Source organism: Rhinoderma darwinii, chromosome 12 (assembly GCF_050947455.1).
Source record: "Rhinoderma darwinii isolate aRhiDar2 chromosome 12, aRhiDar2.hap1, whole genome shotgun sequence".
NCBI lineage: Eukaryota > Metazoa > Chordata > Amphibia > Anura > Rhinodermatidae > Rhinoderma > Rhinoderma darwinii.
Genome location: NC_134698.1, coordinates 40,142,261 through 40,165,411, shown reverse-complemented (window position 1 = coordinate 40,165,411; position 23,151 = coordinate 40,142,261). Strand labels below are relative to the sequence as shown.

General features: G+C 43.5%; 2 protein-coding genes across 13 annotated transcripts in view; one reads left to right on the top strand and one right to left on the bottom strand.

Moving 5' to 3' along the window:
* AP4S1 (adaptor related protein complex 4 subunit sigma 1) overlaps nucleotides 1-5,644 on the top strand; it is a 47,572-nt gene extending 41,928 nt beyond the window's left edge. Inside the window, exon 6 of the mRNA XM_075844286.1 lies at nucleotides 4,916-5,644. Within this exon, the coding sequence (XP_075700401.1) occupies nucleotides 4,916-5,044 (129 nt within the window). The 3' untranslated portion in view covers nucleotides 5,045-5,644. The remainder of the gene's footprint in view (nucleotides 1-4,915) is intronic.
* A 2,010-nt stretch (nucleotides 5,645-7,654) lies between these two features.
* Nucleotides 7,655-23,151, bottom strand: part of HECTD1 (HECT domain E3 ubiquitin protein ligase 1) — a 105,585-nt gene continuing 90,088 nt past the window's right edge. For all 12 annotated transcript variants that reach the window (XM_075843666.1, XM_075843672.1, XM_075843671.1 and 9 more), the window contains 9 exons: nucleotides 22,512-22,639; nucleotides 18,284-18,485; nucleotides 17,567-17,704; nucleotides 12,949-13,556; nucleotides 12,578-12,656; nucleotides 12,056-12,149; nucleotides 11,573-11,723; nucleotides 9,302-9,446; nucleotides 7,655-8,744 (listed from right to left, as the gene is read on the bottom strand). In XM_075843666.1, coding sequence (XP_075699781.1) covers nucleotides 8,607-8,744; nucleotides 9,302-9,446; nucleotides 11,573-11,723; nucleotides 12,056-12,149; nucleotides 12,578-12,656; nucleotides 12,949-13,556; nucleotides 17,567-17,704; nucleotides 18,284-18,485; nucleotides 22,512-22,639 — 1,683 coding nt within the window. In that variant the 3' untranslated portion in view covers nucleotides 7,655-8,606. The remainder of the gene's footprint in view (nucleotides 8,745-9,301; nucleotides 9,447-11,572; nucleotides 11,724-12,055; nucleotides 12,150-12,577; nucleotides 12,657-12,948; nucleotides 13,557-17,566; nucleotides 17,705-18,283; nucleotides 18,486-22,511; nucleotides 22,640-23,151) is intronic.

Sequence of the window (23,151 nt, the reverse complement as noted above, 5' to 3'; positions counted from 1 at the left end):
TTACACATTGTATTAGTCCCCCTAGAGGACTTGAACCAGCAGTCAGCAGATAGCTGGTACAATACACTGCGATACTAATGTATTGCAGTATATAGTCTTTTTTACAGGCTCCTGTAGCAGTGCGATCGCTGTTCCTGTCCGTTATTCCCAGGTGTCAGCTGTAATACACAGCTGACACCCAGAGCGTATGGCGCGGGCTCAGTGCGTGAGCCCACTCCATACATCACCCCCCACACCACGACATGCTATTAAGTCGTGGTGCACGAAGGGGTTAATGCGCAGCGGATGGTGCAGAGTGAAAATTACAATGTTCCACTGATAAGCCATTTTAGTGCATTATATGTTGTGCCAAGTTTGTGCCACTGAAGAAGACAAATACCTCATAAAATATTAACCCGGGTTCTCCCGGGTATGGCGATGCCATATCTGTGGACGTAAACTGCTGTTTGGGCACGCTGTAGGACTCAGAAGGGAGGGAGCGGCATTTGGCTTTTGGAGCGCAGATTTTGTATTTCAGTTTATAATGTGGGGGCATATGTAAGCTGTGCGGGGTACATCAGGGCATAATAAGAGGGTATAATAATGGGGTAAATAAATAATAATCTGCAGATATGTGGCCAGTGTCGCACTGATAAAAGGTGCCCGATCTTATCCGCTTTTGGACACTGCACATTTTGCATTGCTATATTCTGAGAGCCAGAACTTTTTTTCTTTTTTCTTCACCGGAGCTTTGTGAGGTCTTATTTGTTGCGGGACAATCTCTAGTTTTCATTGGTACCATTTTGGGGCACATGCGATTTTTTTGATCTCTTTTTATTCCATTTTTTTTGCAAGCAAGGTGACCAAAAACCATAAATTCTGACAATGTTTTTTAGTCTTTTTTTTTTTTTCTTTACGGCGTTCACCCTGGGCTATAAATGACAATTGTACTTTATTCTACGGGTCGATACGATCACGGTGATACCATACGTATATAGGTTTTTTGTATGTTTTGCTGCGTTTGCGCAATAAAATCACTTATTAAAAAAAAACGTATTCTGAGAGCCATAACTTTATTATTTTTCAGTCCAAAAAACTGTGTAAGGGCTTGTTTTCTGCGGGATGGGTTTTAGTTTTTATTGGTACTATTTTGGCGTACATGCGACTTTTTGATCACTTTTTATTCTATATTTTGGGAGGGGTGGTGACCAAAACATAGTGATTCTGGCATTGTTTTTGTACTTTTTTTTGCGGTTTTCACCGTGCGGGAAAAATAACATTATAGTTGGGTTGTTACGAACGCGGTGATACCAAATCTGTGTACTTTTTTTTTTTTAATGTGTTCACTTTTTCCCTATAATAAAAGATAATTATTTGTTTATGTAACTTCTAACTTTTATTTTTACACTTTTTTAAAACAATTTTTTTTTTTTTACTTGTCCCACTAGAGGACATGAGGACTTACGTAGTGTAATGTGTACTAACTGTCATTGTGATTTGACAGTCACTCTGACAGGAAGCCTATGAGGTCCAGCCTTTTTAATCCTGGACAACCCCTTTAGGCTGAAATCAGACACAGCGGTTTGCTGCGTTTTTTTTAGTGCAGCCAGATCAGGGGCGTAACTAGGAATGATTGGGCCTCCTTCCCCTGCGTGCCACACACAGCCCGCCCTTGTAGATAGTTCCCCCTTGTAGACAGTGCTATACAGCACTCCCTGTAGACAGAGCTATACATTCTCCCCATACAGTGCTATACAGCCCTCCCTGTAGACCGTGGTATACTTTCAAGTATCACAGAGGGACAACTGATGCGGCTTTTTTTTTTTAAGCCACACCTCTTTCCCCACCCATACACACCCGGTTCAGCCCACACAGTATCATGCTCCCATAGTTCCTCCCAAAAAGTATAATACCCAGGGGCATAACTAGGAAACACTGGGCCCCCCTCCCCTGGGTGCCAGACACAAGCCTGCCCATGTAGATAGTGCCCCCCTGTAGACAGTGCTATGCAACCCTCTAATCCCACCCAATCCCCGCCCAGACACATCCGGTTCAGCCCAGAGTATCATGCTCCCATAGTGCCTCCCACACCGTATAATACCAAATAGCTGCTCCTACACAGTATAATGCCCCCTAGCTGCTATCATACAGTATAATGCCCCCATAGCGGCCACCATACAGTATACTTACCCATAGATGCCCCATACAGTATAAAGCCAACACATGCCCCCAGTTTAATGCCCACACAGATGCCCCCATGCAGTATAATGCCCACACAAATTCCCCCATACAGTATAATCCCCCGATAGCTGACCCATACAGCATAATTCCCCCATAGGGTATAATGCCCCCTTAGCTGCCCCTAGTGCCAGTGCTCTTGTAGATAGTGCCACAGTGTCTATGTAGATAGTGCCACACCACCCCCATCAAGATAGCATGGGCCTGGGATTCTGCTCCTAGAGGGAACCCCGTTGCCGACTCTGGCCGGGGATTCAGCTCCAGGAGGAGCATCTAACGTCAATGTCCATATGAATGTCCATGAACAGTTACCACAGGGGTTTCCTCTAGGAGCCGAATCCCCAGCCAGATTATCGGCAATGGGGATTCCGCTCGAGTAGCCACTGACGTCACTGTCCATATATGGACAGTGACATCAGGGCTTCCCTGAGCACAGCTCTTAAAGTAGCACTGTGCCCGGGGAGTCCTCGGCGGTCCCTCTGCTTTGAACTAATTCTGAAGCAGGGAGCTGATGGTTAATTCCCAAGCCCCTACCCTTAGACACTAAGGCCTCATGCACACGACCGTGTTTTTGCGTCCGCAATTCCCCCGCAAATCCACGGGAGAATTGCGGACCCATTCTTTTCTATGGGGCCGTGCACACGACCGTAGTTTTTGCGGTCCGTGCACGGCCCGGGAACCCGGACCGCAGAAAGTACGGACATGTCCTATTATGGTCCGGAGTTGCGGTCCGGGCTCATTGAAAACAATGGCCCGGCCATGTGCATGTGCGGGCGGCTTGCGGCTGACAGTCCGCTGACAGTCCGCAGCCGGCCGACACGAAAATCACGGGCGTGCACACGGCTACGGTCGGGCTACGGTCGTGTGCATGAGGCCTTAAGGCTCCAGTTAAACTTAGGAGCCTCACACATGAGTGTGTTTGGTCCGTGATATACGGTTCGTATGTCGGCCGCATTTCCCTGACCGAACTCACTGCAGGGATCCGGGCTCCTAGCATCATCGTTATCTATGTTAGGTCACTGCCCCGCTTGCGGGAATCATGTTTTCAGTACGGGACAGTAGTTCTGTGGAGAGGCAGTAACACCTAGTGTCATAGATAACTATAATGCTAGAAGCCCGGCTCCCTGCAGTGTGTTCGGTCCGGGAAAAGCAGCCGACATACGGACCGTAGATCACAGCCCAAACACATGCGTGCAGTGTTCTGTCCCCTATAGGACAGGTAGGTTGGTAAGATTCTCTTACGACCAGGTAAGTAGCAACCGTGATAGTAGATTGTAATGGTATTTTTTAATGGTCTTTTGCACCATCGCTCTGTCCTTCAGTTTTAGTAAGATGCCCAGCCAGTGGTTGTGAGGAAAAGCATCCCCACAACATTTTCAGTTTGCAATTTTAGATTTAAAAAAATCTGCTCACAAATTGTGACTTTGCAAAGGTAAATGAACACTTAGTATAGAAAATACACAAAAAAAACAAAACCTAGAGATTTCTCAATATCCTCCCATCCTTTTGATCATATTCTTATATTAAAATTTAAAAATATAGAAAGAATTCTTCTATGTGTCCCAGGAGATCAACCATTTCCTCCTCCTCACAATCGTGACTGGTTGCTGCAAGACACATCCCCCACTGCAGTAGGCGACAACAAACGTTAAAGGGGTAGTCCATGCAGTGGGCGGTTTTTCACAGGATAGGTCATCAGTATATGATTGGTGGGGGTCCATCACCCAGACTCCGGACCAACCAGCTGTTACGGACAGCTGCCTCCGGAAGTAGATAGCTCCAGTCACTGTATAGCGGCCGTGCTGGGTTACTGCAGTATGGTCGTTATACTGTGACCGGAGCCATCTGCTTCGTGCACCGACCACTGTATCGCTGCCAGCAGCCGGAGCAGCTGATCGGGGTGGAGTCCAGGTGACAGACCCCCACCAATCATATACTGATGACCTGTCCTGTGGATAGGTCATCAGTTGAAAAACCTGCCCCTGCCTGGAAAACCCCTTTAGGGTATGTGCACACGTAGTGCCCAAAAAGTCTGAAAATCCAGAGCTGTTTTCAAGGGAAAACAGACCCTGCTTTTCAGACATTTTTTTACCAATTTGTATTTTTCGCTGCGTTTTTCGCGGCGTTTTTTACGTCCGTTTTTGGAGCTGTTTTCATTAGAGTCTATGAGAAAACAGCTCCAAAAACGTCCAAAGAAGTGTCCTGCACTTCTTTTGACGAGGCTGTATTTTTACGCGTCGTCGTTTGACAGCTGTCAAACGACGACGCGTAAATAACAGGTCGTCTGCACAGTACGTCGGCAAACCCATTCAAATGAATGGGCAGATGTTTGCCGATGTATTGTAGCCCTATTTTCAGACGTAAAACGAGGCATAATACGCCTCGTTTACGTCTGAAAATAGGTCGTGTGAACCCAGCCTTAGGCTTAACCCTTGACTAAGTCCCACCCACAGAGCTATTTAAGTAAGTTTTTAAGAGTTTCTGCTGCAGGAACATACAAAAAATAATCTTGCAGACCAACTAATACTGGGGACAAAATTTGCAGTTTACTTTTAATTATTAATTTCTGGGTTTAGTGTTCCTCGAATGAGAAAGAAACAGATTAAGAGACAGTTTGCTGTTTTTCCCCCTAACAAACTCTGTATTACCATTTTAATGACATGCAGGCAATATCCTTTCCTTCACTCTTGACGTACAGATCATGTTCAATCTCGACAAGGTACATATCATTTTGGATGAGATGGTGTTAAATGGCTGCGCAGTAGAAACAAACAAGAGTCGGATTCTGGCACCACTCCTAGTGCTTGATAAAGTCGGAGACAGCTGAGTTTCCCGGACGTGCACACAATGCTCTCTAGCTGCATACATATACTTATTTATCAAAGCTTATACAATATTTGAGGAGTTAAAAGGCAACCAGAAACAAAGACATTTGGATGCTTTTATATGTCCAGACTGCACGGTTGCTGCAGGTTTATCATGGATTCCTTATTCTGGCAGAAGTAGAATTGGGTTTAAGTGACAACCACTTTTCTGCGGCACAAATCTGTAGAGAGCACTTCTCTAAGATAAGCCCACTACCCCCTTGGTGATTTTAGACATCGTGAGTATCACAGTTTGCAATCACATTACAATATCGCAGGTTTTTGCCATTCATACTCTATGGAGGTCCCGTAAACAAAACCCTAAATTTCATGTAAACCCCCATAGGCTAATACTATTGGTAATAACTCCGAATATTTAACTACTGTGGCACACCAGAACAAAGCATCGATTCCAATTGGGGACTGAACTGCTATAAAAGATGGATAATAAGTATCATGGTATTCACATGCCGCATGTAACCAGACCTACAAGGCTCTCAGCCAGAGTTGGGCTTCTATAAGGGTATATTTACATGAGACTTTTATGATGATTTTTTTGGTGGGGTGGGGTGGGGTGGGGGGGGGGGATTCCGTGTTTTCAAAAATGACAAGAAAAAAAAAAGCCTCATGTTAATATATAACCTTATTAAAGAGGATCTCTCACCACATTATAAGTGCCGTGTCTCCTACATAATCTGATCAGCGCTGTAATGTAGATAACAGTGTTTTTTATTTAGATAAACAATCATTTTTGAGCAAGTTATGAGCAATTTTAGATTTATGCGGATTAGTTTCTTAATGCCCAACTGGGCATTTTTTAACTTTTGACCAAGTGGGCTTTGTACAGAGAAGTGTATGACGCTGACCAATCAGCGTCATACACTCTCCATTCATTTGCTCAGCACAGCGTGGTCTCACTGTGCTGTCACATACACCCACAGTAACTTTACTGAAGTGTCTTGAGAGTGAATAGAAATTGCCTCCAACCAGGATGTGATGTCTATTCACACTCCCGACACTTCGGGAAAGTTCGTGTGAGACTTAATCGCTGCACAGCGTGATCTCGCGAGATCACGCTGTGAATGATAGCATGCTGCTCATTGAGAACTAGCTCCTATACTCCAGGGAATAGAGTTGGTATTCTATCTACCTCAGGTCACACACGCTCAGCAGCCATGTACGTACCTATTCTAAGTTCAAGACTATCCCCAGCACCAGCGCTTTAGAGTGGAACACATGGCAGGGGCACAGCTGTATGCTTCCCTGCAGGAGAACAAACGAATGCAGAGCCCGGCCGTGCCGCTCTTCCCTGCCCGCCTCCCATTCACGTGTTCAGCCCTCAATCACAAGCGGCCGCTGCTCATTGTCGTGTACTGCATGTACCCTGAGCGTGGCCATTGTGTGGACAATCACGGAGGATGGAGGGAATACTCAGCAGCAGTGTGTGTGTGTGTGTGTGACTAGTGAGAGGAGGCTAGCACAGTGGCATTGACCGAGCGATGTACAGGACCGTCACATGTAGCGCTGGGACAAATATAGAAACGCTTTGAATTTTATACAACGTGACGGTCCCTCAGGAGCATGAGCTCACAGCCATTGTCTGCTGTACACTCCTGACATTTCGGTAAAGTTTGTGTGGGACTTAATCGCTACACAGCGTGATCTCTCTGTGAATGACAGCATGCTGTCATTCACAGCGTGATCTCTCGAGATCACGCTGTGCAGTGATTAAGTCCCACACAAATTTTACCGAAGTGTCAAGAGTGTGAATAAACATTGCGTCCTGGCTGGAGGTGATGTCTATTCACTCTCAAGACACTTCAGTAAAGTTAATGTGGGTGTATGTGACAGCACAGCGTGATCTCGCGAGATCACGCTGCGCTGAGTACAAATGGACATGAATGGAGAGAAGTGTATGACACTGATTGGTCAGCGTCGTACACTCCTCTTTACAACGCCCACTTGATCAAAAGTAAAAAAACGCCCAGTTGGGCATTAAGAAACGAATTAGCATAAATCTAAAATTGTGCATAACTTGCTCAAAAATGATGGTTTTTCAAAATAAAAAAAACAACTTATCTACATTACAGCGCCTATCAGATTATGTAGGAGATAGGGCACTTATAATCTGGTGACAGAGGCTCTTTAAGATTAAGGTTGTCAGTTTCTTAGGGTCCTTTTACACTGCCAAACATATGCCAGTAAATGAACACCGATCAACGATATAACACTTGGATCGGCGGTTGTTTATTTCTATTTATATATCATTGTACTGTATGGTGATTAAAGAGATAGTTAGTCGCCATACAGTTTGTATCATTGTCGGTAGCACATCCAGTTTACACGGGTGGATGTGCTGACAACGATTTTTATGACCACGTAAAAAGCGGCTCAGCCGGCAAATAGGCGTTGCTTGCTTGTCTGCTGACTGCTGGGCCCTTTTATATGTCCGATGCTTGGAAACTAGCGTTCTGTTCCCTCGATCATCGGCCTGCGTAAAGGGGCCTTTAGTGGCAGCAATGTATGTGCATGAATCAGTTTTGTAATCATGTAAACAAAGGATTGAGAAGGGCTCATGTTTCAGACTGCATATATTTATTTTTCACATACTGGAAATGTGTTGTTTTAAATTCTTTATTAACTTTTTTATTTTTTACTTCAAACTGCAACAAGTTAAATAAATGTTTATAATATACAAAGAAAATACAAGAGAGCGATCTTTTTTTTTAACCCCTTAAGTGCGAGGTATGGCCTTCTACACAGGAGTTGAAAGTTACCCTGAACAATGAAGGGGTAGAATTGGCTCTATGCCATTGTACATTGTTGTAGATATTGAATTATAGCATTGAAGATTTATTTGTATTTTGCACAAATACTTCAGTTATCTGCATAGCAGGGGCTTTAAAAAATTCCAATCCTTCCAGATTAAGGAGGACACTAATAACAAAAGGTGCATGGTTATAACATAAGGAGAAAGAAAAATACTAAGTAAACACTAGGGGCATTTAAATAGTGCAGGCACCATTACAAATAAAATGGAAAAATAATGAAGAAAAAAGAAAAGCATCAGGTGTCCACGTTTCATGTCAGCAGCTTTCTGGCATGTTAGTATAAAGCTAGCAAAATGAGAGTTGGATGCAGGACAGCGGGGACCAGGAGATGCTAACGTAGTGTATTATGTTCATACACTTTTACAATGTCTGAGTGCTGACAAGCAGTGATCCTAAGAGGCATATATGAGAGGCTTTTTCTGCCCTCCAAACCAGCTGCTGCCAGGATGAAGGGGCAGTCTAAGTGTTTTCAGTCAGTCATGCCAGGAGAAGAGACCATTTTATCATTAGCAGCGAACAAGAAAACAAATAACAGAAAAGGCATTACACCCACTCTCTCACTTAAAGCCTCGCAGAGGGAGTGTAAGAAACACATAGCGAGAAGAAGAAAGGCCATGTCTTTTCTCAGCACACGAACACGAGAGAGGGAGTGCCCCAAGTAACCATTCATTGTCCTGTCTGCCCAGGGTGACTCTCAGTTCAGATGGAATCCTTTCTCCATGGTAGCAGCAAGCAGGCGGTCTCTCATGATCTCCTCCGAAGAATATTCCGGCAATTTAAGATAATGCACGCAGGTATTCACAGATGGATAGCTAGAATCAGTTGCATCAACCTTAGAAAAAGAAGAAGTCCACAAATTAATTCTGTCAGATTCCATGAGAAATATAATCAATGAAAGTCTGCAAAGATTGCAAAATAACGAAACACGTCAAGATATCGGCAACAGGTAACCTGGCGGAATAAAAGGAAAACCGCTTTGCTGCAGGATTTTCTGTATGCCACAAAAGAAAAAAAACACTGTAGCAAAGCAAATTTCCTTTGTTTTCTCAACTGCATCTGAGTAAACCCACCCAAGGACTTGTGGCACATTGATTTCTAAAAACTCTTTATGGGAGAAACTTCATCCTGGACCTTTCACAAAGACATGTCACAATTTAGCAGTTCATTGGTTCAGGGCTTGGTACACCCAAGGATTTAGGAGCACTATTAATTCTTTTTATTTTTGGCCTAAGTATTCCTTGGCCAGTTTCTTATTTTGAAACAAAATAATGTTCACTGCCCTATAATATCTTTATTTTTTTAACTCCAATGTTCTGAAGTGACATTTAGTCGTAGCAAGATCATAGTTTAAGACAAAAAAAATAAATAAAAATATCTTGCAGAGCTCACCTTTCTTACAACTGTTAGGCGTGGGTGCAGATTGGCTAGTCCTCCAGGGGGCAACGTAGAGCAACCAGTTGTAAATTGTAGAAAAGCCTTCCTCTCATCAGAGGACATGCCGCAGAGGACTCGTACAAAACGAAGGAAGCCCGGGCTACAAGAGAGGAAAGTTCAAGAATAATTTTGTCAGTTCACTAGAGAACTACTTGAAGTCTTTATAGTTCCCAAGTAGTTGAACAAATAGAAATCTGAAAGGTTTTAAAAATGTTTTTTAGTTATATAAATAAAGCTTATTCATTGTATATGTGCAAATTTCTAGTATACTTTATCTTTAGAGATCACCACTTGCCGTGAAAATCAAATTAACTTACATTTAGAGGCTGAATATCTCAAAAACTCTGTTAGAGTATCAGAGCTATATCTAATAACAAGCTGCGCCCCTGTGTGAACAGGACTAGATAAGGACAGGCTTTCTGCCACTAAGTGTATGCAAGAATTCTGATCTCTCTCTATTCAGTGACTGCAAAGATCTTTAAAATGTTGAGAAATTCAATTTAGAAAGTTGCACAAATTTTAGTTATACAATCAATAAAACTGTCAAACGAAGCTCCATCGTTGAATAACATTGTCAGCACATATATTATAACAAGAGTGCTAGATTATATAACAATTACATTTTTTTCTATTTTGACTCGTTTGTTGCTGTCTGTATATTTAATCCAGCTCAGTTGGACACGTTTCTTAATAGTTTTTATGTAAAGAGTGGTCAGAAATGAGCCCACAAAATGAAAAATAAAAACACAGAAAACATGATTTGTTAGGCTATGTTCACACGGAGTATTTTGGGGGAGGAATATCTGCCTCAAAATTCCATTTGGAACTTTGAGGCAGATATTCCTCTCCCTGCACGCCGATTTTCGCCCGCGGCCATTGAGTGCCGCGGGCATAAAACAACGAGAAGTACGCTTTCTCCTGCCTCCCATTGAAGTCAATGTGAGGTCAGAGGCGGAAGCGCCCGAAGATAGGGCATGTCGCTTCTTTTTCCCGCGAGGCAGTTTTACTGCTCGCGGGAAAAAGACGCCGACGCCTCCCATTGAAATCAATGGGAGGCGTTCTCGGGCCGTTTCTGCCGAGTTTTGCGACGCGGTTTCCGTGTCAAAAAACTCGGCAAAATACCCCGTGTGAACATAGCCTTAAAACGAAAATTCAACATTTCTTACAGAAATGAAAGCAATGTAAATAACAATAAAAAACATCTGAGTTATTGAACATAAATTCAACTCTATCCTTCAGTGAGCAAATAATCACTAACCTTGACCTTTTTATACTACGGCTTAAAAAAAAGTAATTCGACTTAAAGCGTGGAGCTCTCTCCAGCAGTGAAATACCTATGAGACGTTAAAGAGAATGTGTCGCTAGAAATTTATTTTTTTAAACAATTATTATTTAAGTGATGAATTTTTTTACATTTTTTCACAAGTCAGGAAATATTATAAATTAGATTCTAATTTATAACATTTCCATGTGCTGGGCACTAGAGGGAGCGGAGTACTTCCCAAAATTGCAGCATGGTCAATGTGGTAAAGCAACCTCCTTGCTTTATGCTGCAAATTTGGGGTAAACACACTCGCTCTAGTATCCTCACACAATCCCCCCTCCCTTATCCAGGAGGAGGAGGGGGTTGAATCTTCAAACCTCCTACACTGTGTGCCGCCATTTTCTGAGCGAATGCACAGTGTAGGAGGATTAGATACAGTGGTAATCAGACAGTATAACACGAACATAATACACACATCACATACACAAACATAACTTACCTGCTCCTGCCTCCGCTCCTATTCCTTGCGCCTTCGCAATAGGCCGGAAGCCGCGGCCGGAAGTTGTCATCTTACTGTCCGGCAGCGGCTTCCGGTCCACATGAAAATGGCGCCGGATTTCGCTCTGTGAACGAGCTTTGTTTTGGTCTGTGTGGGAGTGGCGCATGCGCGGTTCCCACACAGACGGCGTACGCTGCAGTGAATGGAACGGCTCCCGTTCCCATTCTCTATGGGGATGTATGTGCCGTATTCCATCTCTGTATGTGTCGTTAATACAGAGATGAAAAAAAAATGGCAGCCCCCATAGAGAAGTAAAAATAAAAAAAAGTAAAAAGTAGAACACAAGAACATAAATAAATACATTTTATTTTTTTATCATACTAAAAGCAATATGATTAAAAAAAATAAAAATATATGTCATGACACCTTCCCTTTAACATTTTTCCCATGAATAATAACATACCTTTCTCTTGTGTAGCCCAGCTTGGGTTCTGTGTAATTGATAATATCTTCAGCAGACCAGGAGGGAGACTGGTTTCCACAAAGAATCATCTGGACCTCCTCAGGGCTGAAAGAACCCAGTTTCTCCATAGGGAATACTTTATTAAAGCCATCTAGGGAAAAGACAACGTAAATGTTTTTTTTTACTCTATTTATGTAGACCATTAATATATTGGGTAGGGCATGTAATTTCAGGAAAGGAAATGCCTTGATTTTCAGGAACTCCTGGAAAATAGCAACAGTAAGGGCTTGTCCACACGTAACGGAATTGGTGCAGACACTACTACATATCAGGAGCAAACTTCATATCAAATACCACATCATGTAGTTTCCGCAGAAATGATAAATCCACTTTATATTCCAACCCCACTTTATATTCCAACATGACTAATGTAAAACACATTTATTGTGTAACGATCATGTACATTTACCGCACTGGACTTACTTCTAAATGCCTCCATTTGTTTTTGAACACCAGTCTGCATGGAATAGTCAAACATCAGATCAACATATTCCTCAGCATTGTCTATAGTCACCATCTGCAAGAAAGAGTTAAATGAGTGCTAGCCACATATACAATAATGGAGTCCATCTAATTTAACCTATTCTCCCGCAGTGAAAAGTGGCACAGATTTCTAACGCACTTCCTGCTTCAATTTTGTTGATAATAAGCCTGACACAGCAGTACGCCTCGGTGTTGGAGCTCCCTTGTAATGAGGAGAACACGTGTCAGTTGGTTAAGAACAGGATGCATTTTCAGCTGCTTGCTCTAAACACAAATGTTTCTATTCACTGACTGTAAGCAGTGTGTATGAGAAATCAAAACAATGTATAGTAGAAGAGTTTTCATAGCTTTCCATGATGCAACGATTACATTTTATTGATATAAAAACCATAATTTCTTCTTAATAGATAAGGAAAAAACTGCACATTTTTGTAGAAAAATAAGTAAATCTGATTTGCTTACCTCATCCTCACCATTCGGTTTCAGGTCTACTGCACTGAAGCCATAAACACGAGATGAAGGACAGAACTGGAAATTAAGCCTGAGTGGAAAAACAGTCCAAAGTCAAGATATTTTATGTACATGTGGAGGTTAACAGTGCAATGTTATAAAAGAATGGTAGAGAGAAAATGTTTGATGTACAAAGTAAGAACCTCTGAAAGCAACTGTTCAGGATGAATGTCCTATATAACAATTGATTCAGGAAAAAGTCTTTCATATGAAGGTGTGCTTAAATCCCAAGAACCCTCCCCCACACCAAAAAAAATATCTTCCTACAGCTCTTCTATAAATCTCACAGTCCCCTCAGACTATAAACGTTCCCCCAATCTCACCCTAAGTCTTCAATGCTGACTGGAGGTCCAGAACCAGATGGATTCTTTAGCATTAACTCTTGGAGTTGTGTATTTTTCTCATCCTCAGACAAGCTGCGATTGCTTAGAATGTGTCTCCTTTTTACAGCCAGTTCACGAATATCTCTGAGGAACCGTGCACGGTGTGGGTTTACAAGTTCAAAGTCCTCCGATGTCAATATACCCTGGAACCAAGCTGGTGGTTTTGGCTTTGGTGGATCCAAGATGAACTCAGATTTGGAGTCTTCCTCAAAGCTTCCCACGGAGAAGGCATCATGTCCATCTTCTGTGGAGGCTTCAGATTGACTTTCAGTACAGTGATCACTTTCCTCACCCCTAGAGGCATACAACAGTTTGCTCATATTGCTTTTGATATCCCCCATACACATGAGCCTGAAGAAGGGCTTAGAAATAGGCAAGTCTACTAGGCGATTGTCCTGTATGCATTTTGCCAAAAATATACCCAGAAAATGACAAAGCCTGGTCACCCTATCCAGTTCTTCACTGTCTTGAGGATAGGGAGCTACAAAAAGTCCACATGACCGCTGCACATAATATCCAGGAGGTTTCAAGCCACCACCCAAGTCAACCTACGAAATAACACAAAGGTTAGATATTAGTGTTTAACTAGAATCTTATCCTACTATGAGGGTATGTTCACACAGCAACGCCAATTACGTCTGAAATTACAGAGCTGTTTTCAGGCAAAAACAGCTGAATTTCAGACGTTTTGACAAGTGCACGCGTTTTTCGCGGCGTCTTTTACGGACGTAATTGGAGCTGGTTTTCATTGGAGTCCAATTACGTCCCAAGAAGTGACATGCTCTTCTTTGAGGCGGGCGTCTTTTTATGTGCCGTCTTTTAACAGCGGCGCGTAAAAAAAAAACCTGTCTGCACAGAACACCGTAAGGCCCATTGAATTCAATGAGCAGATGTTTGCAGACGGTTTGGAGCCGTTTTTTCGGCCGTAATTCGAAGCGTAAAACGCCTGAATTACGTCCGTAAATAGGGCGTGTGAACATACCCTAAGGCATACCGAGAAACTACAATTCTGACATAATATATATTTCTATGAACACAATAACTGCTTGAGTTTTTCAGTAGCCCAGGCAGTTTCTCAACCGAAATGCTGGGTGGCCATCTATGGGGTAAACGGAACTGCTTGGTTTATTTGTTTGTTGGTTGATCTAACTGACAACTTTGTTCTTTTATCAAGTGGATATCCAACCAAATATACACTCCTCAACACTGAAATTGCAACACCAAGAAGGACAAGTTTTGGAATTGTGAAAATCACAGGATTGATAGACATGTTAATGATATGCAAATGATACAAAAAATGAAAACAAAATACTCCAAAACATCTTGATTTATTCAGTATAGAGTATGAGCGCCACGCACTTATACGCCTTGGCATGCTATCGATGAGGTTATTAATCGTTGTCTGAGGAATGTGCCAGGATGAATGCACTTGGGCACACAAATAATTAAGTTTGGCTGCTGGCAGCTCCCCTTGCAATTGCCGACAGCTAATGTCCCAGATGAGCTTGATGGGAGACAAGTCCAGAGACGCTGCAGGCTATGGTAGCACATTTAGGCCAGGCAGGCTGCTCACAGTAGCATGAGTAAAATGCGGCCGGGTGTTGTCCTGTTGAAAAACGGCTTCTAGGACACTTTGGAGAAATGGCGTACCACTGATTCCACGATCAAATCAAAGTAACGCCGAGCTGTTAATGTACCTGAAACGAAGACTAGAGGGGTCCAGCTACCGTACATTATGCCACCCCTCACTATAATCCTGGGAGTGACGTTCCATTGTGAAGGCCTCTTCAGACCACTCTCCGGCTATCATTGAATCAGAGACAAAAGCAGAACTCCTTGCTGAAAAGGATAGACCTCCATTCCAGCCTCCATTGCCGTCTTGCTGTGCACCATGATAGCCTTTGAGAGCGGTGGCGTGTGGTCAATAGAACACCTGTAGCTGGATGTCTCGCTCGTAGCCCAATGTCGCGCAAACGCCTTCTGATGGTTTGTTTCGACACTAGCTGCCGCCCTAGGCTTGCGATGTGACGTCCAATTTCACTTGCAGTTCAGAATAGATCACTACGCGCCATTCTTCCTAAAAGACGATCTGTCCGTGGAGAGGTTCACCTCTGTGCACTTCTTGCTGTCATTCCAGTTGTTGTTCTCCCAACCTCCGGGACACGCAACGTTGAACAGTGCTGACATCTCGGCCTAGGCACATAGCGATCTGCCGGAGTGATAAACCAACGTCTCTCAGTTCAAGGATTCTGTCCTTCTCAGTTTGCGACAAGTGGCGACAACTGACACGTCGACGAACAGGAGGCATCGCACAATCATCCCAAACGACATAATACAGGGGTCTCAAGCACGCGGCCGGTGGGCTGCATGCGGCCCCTGGGGCTGTCATCTGCAGCCCGCGGGACACAGAGCCGCTAGTACAGACTCTCCTCCAGGACTCTGGAATTCCCTGACATCGCTGTCCACATATGAACAGCGATGTCTGGGGCTTCCCCAGAGCCGGAGTCCCATGCAGAGCGCTAGTATACTCTCTGCTCCGGGACCCTGTGGAATTCCATGACATCGCTGTCCATATATGGACAGTGTGTCAGGGTCTTCCCCAGAGCAGAGTCCCGGGCAGAGTGCTGGTATCGGCTCTGCCCCGGGACTCTGTGGAATCTTCTGACATCGCTTTCCACATATGGACAGTGTTGTCAGTGTCTTCCCCAGAGCGGAGTCCCGGGCAGAGCGCTAGTATAGTCTCTGCTCTGGTACTCTGGGCAAGCCTCTGACATCGCTGTCCATACAGCAACAGTGATGTCAGGGGCTTCCCCAGAGCAGGAGTCCCAGTGATGTCAAGAGTACAGCTGGAGTCCCAGGAAGAGCCTGCTAGCGCTCTGCCCGGGACTCCAGCTCTGGGGTTGCCCCGGACATCCATGTCCATATATGGACAGTGATGTCAGGAGCAGAGCTGGAATCCCAGGCAGAATGCTAGAAGCGGCTCTGCTCCGGGACGCCAGCTCTGGGCAAGCCCCTGACATTACTGTCCATATATGGAGACTGATGTTAATGGCTTCCCCAGAGTTCTGGCGCGGAGCCTATACTAGTGCTCTGCTCCAGGACTCCGGCTCCGGGGTTGCCCCTGATATCACATTCCAGTCCAGGAGGATCCCCTGACATCACGTTGTATGGACAGTGACGTCAGGGGCTCCAACAGTAGAGGAATCCCCAGCCAAAGCGTCGGCAACGCTCTGGCTGGGGATTCAACTCCTAGAGGGAGCCCCAATGGAGCCATCTACTTGGGGTGTGTGTGGCAGCAGCCACAGAGGGCACTGCGGCAGCATCCACAGAGGGCACTGCGGCAGCATCTCTAAAAAGGGGCTGCCCAATCTTGACATGTGTGTCTGCCAAACACTGCTAACTGAGCCGTCGGACTGCATTTAGCGACACTTGTTATAGTAGTTCAAATAACTAATTGATTAACAATAATTTTGTATTGTATCAAATTTGAAAGTAATGCGGCCCGTCAACTTCCCATTTTTTCTATATGTGGTCCACTTACCCGGCCGAGTTTGAGACCCCTGACATAATACAATTTTTAAAGGTTTCATGTGGCTAAAAAAACCTTTGCTTTTAATCTGGCTTTCATGCCCATCCCACATGCCAGATTGGAGCTAGGAGCTTGAAAATTAGATGATTTGTAGATCTTCACGAAACACGCTACTTTCTCAATTTGCATTACCTTACGGCTTGTCATTCTTGGTGTTGCAATTTCAATGTTGAGGAGTGTAGTTATTTAAATTTTATTTGATAAATTACAAATATATTCAAATTTTTTTCTCACAAGATTTGAGTCAACATACGGTTCTTTTTAAAAATAAATATATGAAGTTCATATTTGGATGAGTTTACTATTAGAATCATCTTTTCAACAAAAATACTGCCATTTTATTAACAAAATACGATGTTTGAAAATACGTAGATAAACAATATGCATGTTTCTGATGGGACAACCCCAGTCCACATGCCCTTATAGGGCATATAGACATCACAGAGGGGGTGTCCCCCCTTGCTTGGGAGCCCCTCTGTAACAGCAGTCCCAGTGCATCCATGCATTACATGGACATCATTAATTTGGCGGCCACTGAAAAAGGCAAATGTGTATCTGGCCCAGCTTCCCCCACTATAGTAGCTGATCAAGGAGAAAAGAGAAGCCAGACCCACGGCAGTCCGGCTTCTCTTTGAAAGGGAGTTGTCAATTCCTTTTTACATGGAAGTCAGCGCAGTGATCAGCGGATGGACACAGTTCTCTAAACCCCATTAAATAAGCCGTTATTGCAGGGAAAAGCCGCATCTGGCCATAAATTTGTAGCATACATTAAATGCTGGCCATTAAAAATGACTTGTATTTCAAAGTAAAGGCCAGATACACCAGAACAGGTCTCCATTCTGACTCAGAGGGGGGCACACCCCCTCCACCTTCTATGATGTCCATATGCCCTAATGGGGCATGTGGGCTGGAGTTGTCCTGGTGGGACAACCCCTTTAAATTGTTTCATCTCCAGTCTGTGCTTGTTACCTGTCGAGATTCATCATCTGGGAAGTCATCATCACACAGCCAAATCCCCAAGTCTGTTTTCTGAAACTCTGCTGCCACCAGGGCATAAAATTCAAGGGTAGGTCCCAGCCCAGTCCCTTCCTCTCCAAGAAATTCCACCTGCAAGAAATACAGTGACAATTAGGTTAAGGCCCCCTAAAACGGCCCTTTACCTGCAAGATCATGCGGCCATTAATTAATTAATACACCCTTTATGGGCGTAAGATTTTACAGGTCAAGAGCCGTTTTACCCACAATAACGCGTGGGCATTTACAGGAAATTTGACAGCCATGCATAACATGGAACCGACGCAGTTGTTGACCGCATTGCGGCCAGGTCAGGGCCTTTAAGATGGATGAATAAACTATTGAGTAAACAAACACAAATATACAGAACTTAGGCTATGCTCAAATTAGCGCCAAGGCTTCTGTTCTTAAAGGGGTTGTCCAGCATTAGAAAGACATGCTTTCTTTCAAAAATAGCACCACACCTGTCCATGGGTTATGCCTGGTGTTGCAGTTCATGGGTCGGAGCTGCAATATCACACACACATACAACATGTGGACAGATGTGGCACTGAATTTAAAATAATTTTCTAATCCTGTGCAACCCCTTTGATGCGGCCATGACAGCTACAGTACGTCTCACTTTATACAGAGTAACAGAAAAACATTGGAATGGAGACCACAAAGGTTTACCTCAAGCACAGACTTCCGGTCTGCATGAATCTGCATGACATTCTCCGCCCATTCCATCAATGATTCCCCTCGTGGAACCTTTACTCTCTCGTGCTTCAAACGTCCAACTCTAAATTCGCCAGGGTCATCCCTACGAACTGCACTGGCTGTCCTACTCCTCTCCACAGTGGCCTCCCGTCTGTTCTGCAGCCACACAATAGCTCTAAACCAAATAGAAGAAAGCATAGTTCAAAGTAGGGTAATGAACCTCCAGTAAACATTTAATTGCAGGGGACGATGATCTATATGTATATATATTAGAGATAACGTTATTTTACAGCACATTGTTGTAGGGTTGTCACGATACCAGAATTTGGACTTCAATACCGATACTTTGTGTAGTATTGCGATACTCGATACCAAAACAATACATATTTACATAGTTAGTACGGTTGGAAAAAGACATGTCCATCAAGTTCAACCAAGGGATGGGAAAAGGGAAGGGAAAAATTTCTACACATAGGAGCTAATATTTTGTCATTCCAGGAAATGATCTAAGCCTTTTTTAAAGCCATCTACTGTCCCTGCTGTGACCAGCTCCTGCGGTGACTATTCCATAGATTCACCGTTCTCACAGTAAAGAAGGCTTGTCGCCTCTGCAGGTTGAACCTTTTTTTCTCCAGACGGAGGGAGTGCCCCCTTGTTTTTTAAGCGGGTTTTACATGGAACAGGATTTCACCATATTTTTTGTATGTGCCATTCATATATTTATTTAAGTTAATCATGTCCCCCCTTAGTCGTCTTTTTTCAAGGCTAAATAGGTTTAATTCTTTTAATCCTTCCTCATAACTTAGATTCTCCATGCCCCTTATTAGCTTCGTTGCTCTTCTTTGTATTTTTCTAGCTCCTGGGCATCCTTTCTATGAACTGGAACCCAGAACTGGACTGTATATTCTAGATGAGGCCTCATGTAATCGCGGGGTAGGGAGACAGACAGGTGAGCCCTAATCTACCCGCCACTCAGTCCCTGCCTACTTGCAACGGCCCGTCCTAAGCGACGGCGTACAACTGGGCGACGGTCCCTACGCTCACTAAGTGCACGACATACAAACAGACAAGGGTACACAGAAGCTAAGGGAAATGGGGCTGTTGCCCACGGAAACCCTGTGAGCAACAAGAATAGTGAATGAGCCGAGTCAAACCAGGAGTGGACGAGGTACAAAACGCAGAGCAGGAGAATAGTGAACGAGCCGAGTCAAACCAGGAGTGGACGAGGTACAAAACGCAGAGCAGGAGAATAGTCAGTCAAGCCAGGGTCAATATGAAGCAGAAGACAAGTAGTAAGTAGCAGCAGCAGAGCCAGGAAACAGACTGAAAGAATCACAGGCAAAGGAGGAGCAGGAAGTGAAGGTATAAATAGACAGAGGGCGGGAACTAGCTCCGTCTGGCCAGGCTGTGATAGGCTTTCCCACTCCTCAGCCTCCCAGGCTGATTGGTGGAAGAAGGGGTCACTCGACCAGACTTAGGAGCAGGTGCAGAGTGAGTAACCACGGGCGTCGACACAGAAGCTGTGTCAGGCAGATCCTTTAGGGTATGTTCACACGGCCTATTTACGGACGTAATTCGGGCGTTTTTGCCCCGAATTACGTCTGAAAATAGCGCCTCAATAGCGCTGACAAACATCTGCCCATTGAAAGCAATGGGAAGACGTTTGTCTGTTCACACGAGGCGTATATTTACGCGCCGCTGTCAAATGACGGCGCGTAAATAGACGCCCGCGTCAAAGAAGTGACCTGTCACTTCTTTGGCCGTAATTGGAGCCGTTATTCATTGACTCCAATGAATAGCAGCGCTAATTACGCCCGTAATGGACGCGGCGTTCAAGCGCCTGCACATGCCGGTACGGCTGAAATTACGGGGATGTTTTCAGGATGAAACATCCCCGTAATTTCAGCCGTAACGGACGCCCTCGTGTGAACATACCCTTACACCTCACTAATGCTTTGTAAAGTGGTAATATTATATCCCTGTCCCGCGAGTCCATGCCTCTTTTAATACACGACAATATCTTGCCGGCCTTTGAAGCAGCTGATTGACATTGCATGCTGTTATTTAGTTTATGATTTACAAGTACACCCAGATCCTTCTCAACAAGTGACTCCCCCAGGATAGCTCCCCCTAGGACATATGATGCATGCAGGTTGTTGGTACCCAGATGCATAACTTTACATTTATCTACATTAAACTTCATTTGCCAAGTTGATGCCAAATCACTTCGTGTGTCCAAGTCAGCTTGCAATTTACATACATCTTCGCCAACAATAATAAAAAAAACAACGTTCTTCCATTTTCTGATGTGAGGCACGAGGTGTGATGAAATTTGAACCTCCATGTGCCTCACATTAATAGTAATTAACCCCATCATGTTCCTCAGTCATAATGGACAACATTGGGTTAATGTGTGAGGTACATGATGGGGGTTAATTAATATTAATGTGAGGCACATGGAGGTCCAAAATTCATAATACCACGTGCCTCACATTAATAAGTGAGAGAAATCAGTTTGTTTTCTTTAACAGCGTAAACATAATAAAATTACGCTATCAATTTTTTATTATGGTCGCAACACTACCGAATGTGTATATTTTATGTATAGAGATTTTTACTTTAATGTTTATTGTAAAAAATGTGTATGTATGTATGTATGTATGTATGTATGTGTATATGTATATATATATATATATATATATATATATATAAACAAAGAGAAAAAACAGCACCGTTCCTTCCGTGGGGGGTGCAAAAGATTCCCGTTCGGACACTTGACCAGTGTCTCAGTAATCAATAACCTCCAAAATACGAGACAGCACTCCGATATTTGTGAAAAATAGGATCACTTTAATGCGACGTTTCGGCCCTGCTCCATGGGGCCTTTCTCAAGCTTGAGAAAGGCCCCATGGAGCAGGGCTGAAACGTCGCATTAAAGTGATCCTATTTTTCACAAATATCGGAGTGCTGTCTCGTATTTTGGAGGTTATATATATATATATATTTATTTTTTTTTACCTTTTTATTTTTAAACTTTAATGTACTGGCATATATCTGTATGCGAGTAAATTAGCCTGTGTACTGATAATTCACAGGCAGTTGTTAGGACATACTTAGGTATTTCCTAACAGGAAATATGGTCAGACAGCCCTGGGGTCCTTCAATGGACCCTGGGTTGTCTGCCTATATAAGGTATGTCCCTCGATCGCGTCACAGGGATTCCAATGGGCATCCCCACTTCTCATTTCCCCCTGGAATGCTGCGGTCTGCTTTGATCGCAGCATTCAGGGTAAAAGCGGCAGAGAAAAGAGGTTCCTCTGATCTCCGCCACTAGGGCGGGGCTGCGGCTGTGTAATACAACCATTGCCCCGTTCCTGACAATAAGTGTGTGCGCGAGGTCAGTAGGAGGTTATGCGGCCGGCGCTGCACTAATGAGTGGCGGCGCTGGCACTGAAGACAGAACATGGGGGTGTTTTGCAGGGCGCCAGCAATGTTCTCTGTCTTCAGGGCCGGCACTCAGTGGTGCAGCGCCGGCCACATCACATAATGCTCACCGGACAAGCATACTTGTCAGAAACAGGGCAATGGCTGTATTACACAGCCGCAGCCCCGCTCTGACTACATTCATGTATTACAAAACGGAGCTGTGCGCTGCACAGCTTAGTATCGAAATACATAAAATAACGGTATTGAACCATTTGGAGGGTGTGCAGAATCAAAATAGTATCAATATTTCGATGCATCGTGCTACCCTACATTGTTGCATATCTTCCACAAAACATAAGCCACAAGTGCTCATGGCCCAAACTTTTCAGTATAAACTTTATGAGGAGTTCAAACCATGACTGTTGGACAGCAGTGTATGCATGAAGACATTTGTGTTGAACACACTTATTGGTAAAACTCAGTAGGTGTTGGCACAGATTGCTATAGCTACGGTATGTGGATTGGGTTATGTGTGTCTTATGCTCAAAGCACAGCACAACCTAAATTAAAGGTGAATGCAAGATAGGGATGGACAATATCAGAAAGTTTATTACAATAGATACAAAAATAGTGATATCTAAAAGGAATTAATATTTGTATAACACTATTAAAAATATAGTGTGTGTAATACATTAACCCCTGATAATGACACCTAGGTCTCTATCTGTAAAAGTGTGTGTGACAATGTGCATATACCATGTGATCAATTTATTACCTTGATGCTCCAAATGCTGTACAAGTGAAATAAAGCTGTCTTGTCTCAAAAGGGATTAGGAAGGGACATTTGCTGGTTAATTGTTCACACCAATCCGGCAACGCTCCACTAGCCAAAGCCAGTGGCTCCTGTAATGGTAAAGAAAATTCCAAAATATATTTCTGTTCCACAAAGATAAGCATTGAGCTTCTTATGTAAAATTGTGTTGATATCAGCTTGAAGACCACCTTTGCAACCAAATATCTTTTTTCTGTTATAGTCCCAATGCATCTAAAATGAAATCAACTTTGCAATAGATCTTAGTTAAAAGCTATGTAAACATTTGAATGACCTTTTTATTTAAAAAATAAAAAAAAATTGCCAGTCAGTGTGATTGGTGCAACTTTATAAATAGTTTTTGTTAAAATATTACGCCATTTTTGGGAAGGTTGTTTTTACAGCGTCCATCAGGCGGTAAAAACTGTTCATCTTTTTCTACGGGTTAATACTATTCCCGCGATACCAAATTTGTGTTTTGTTTTGAGTTTACCACTTTTATAAAAAGAAAACCTATTTGTTTAAAAAAATAAATAAATACAAAAAAAGCTTTGTGTCGCCATATTCTGAGGGCCATAACTTTTTTACAATTTTCCATCAATTG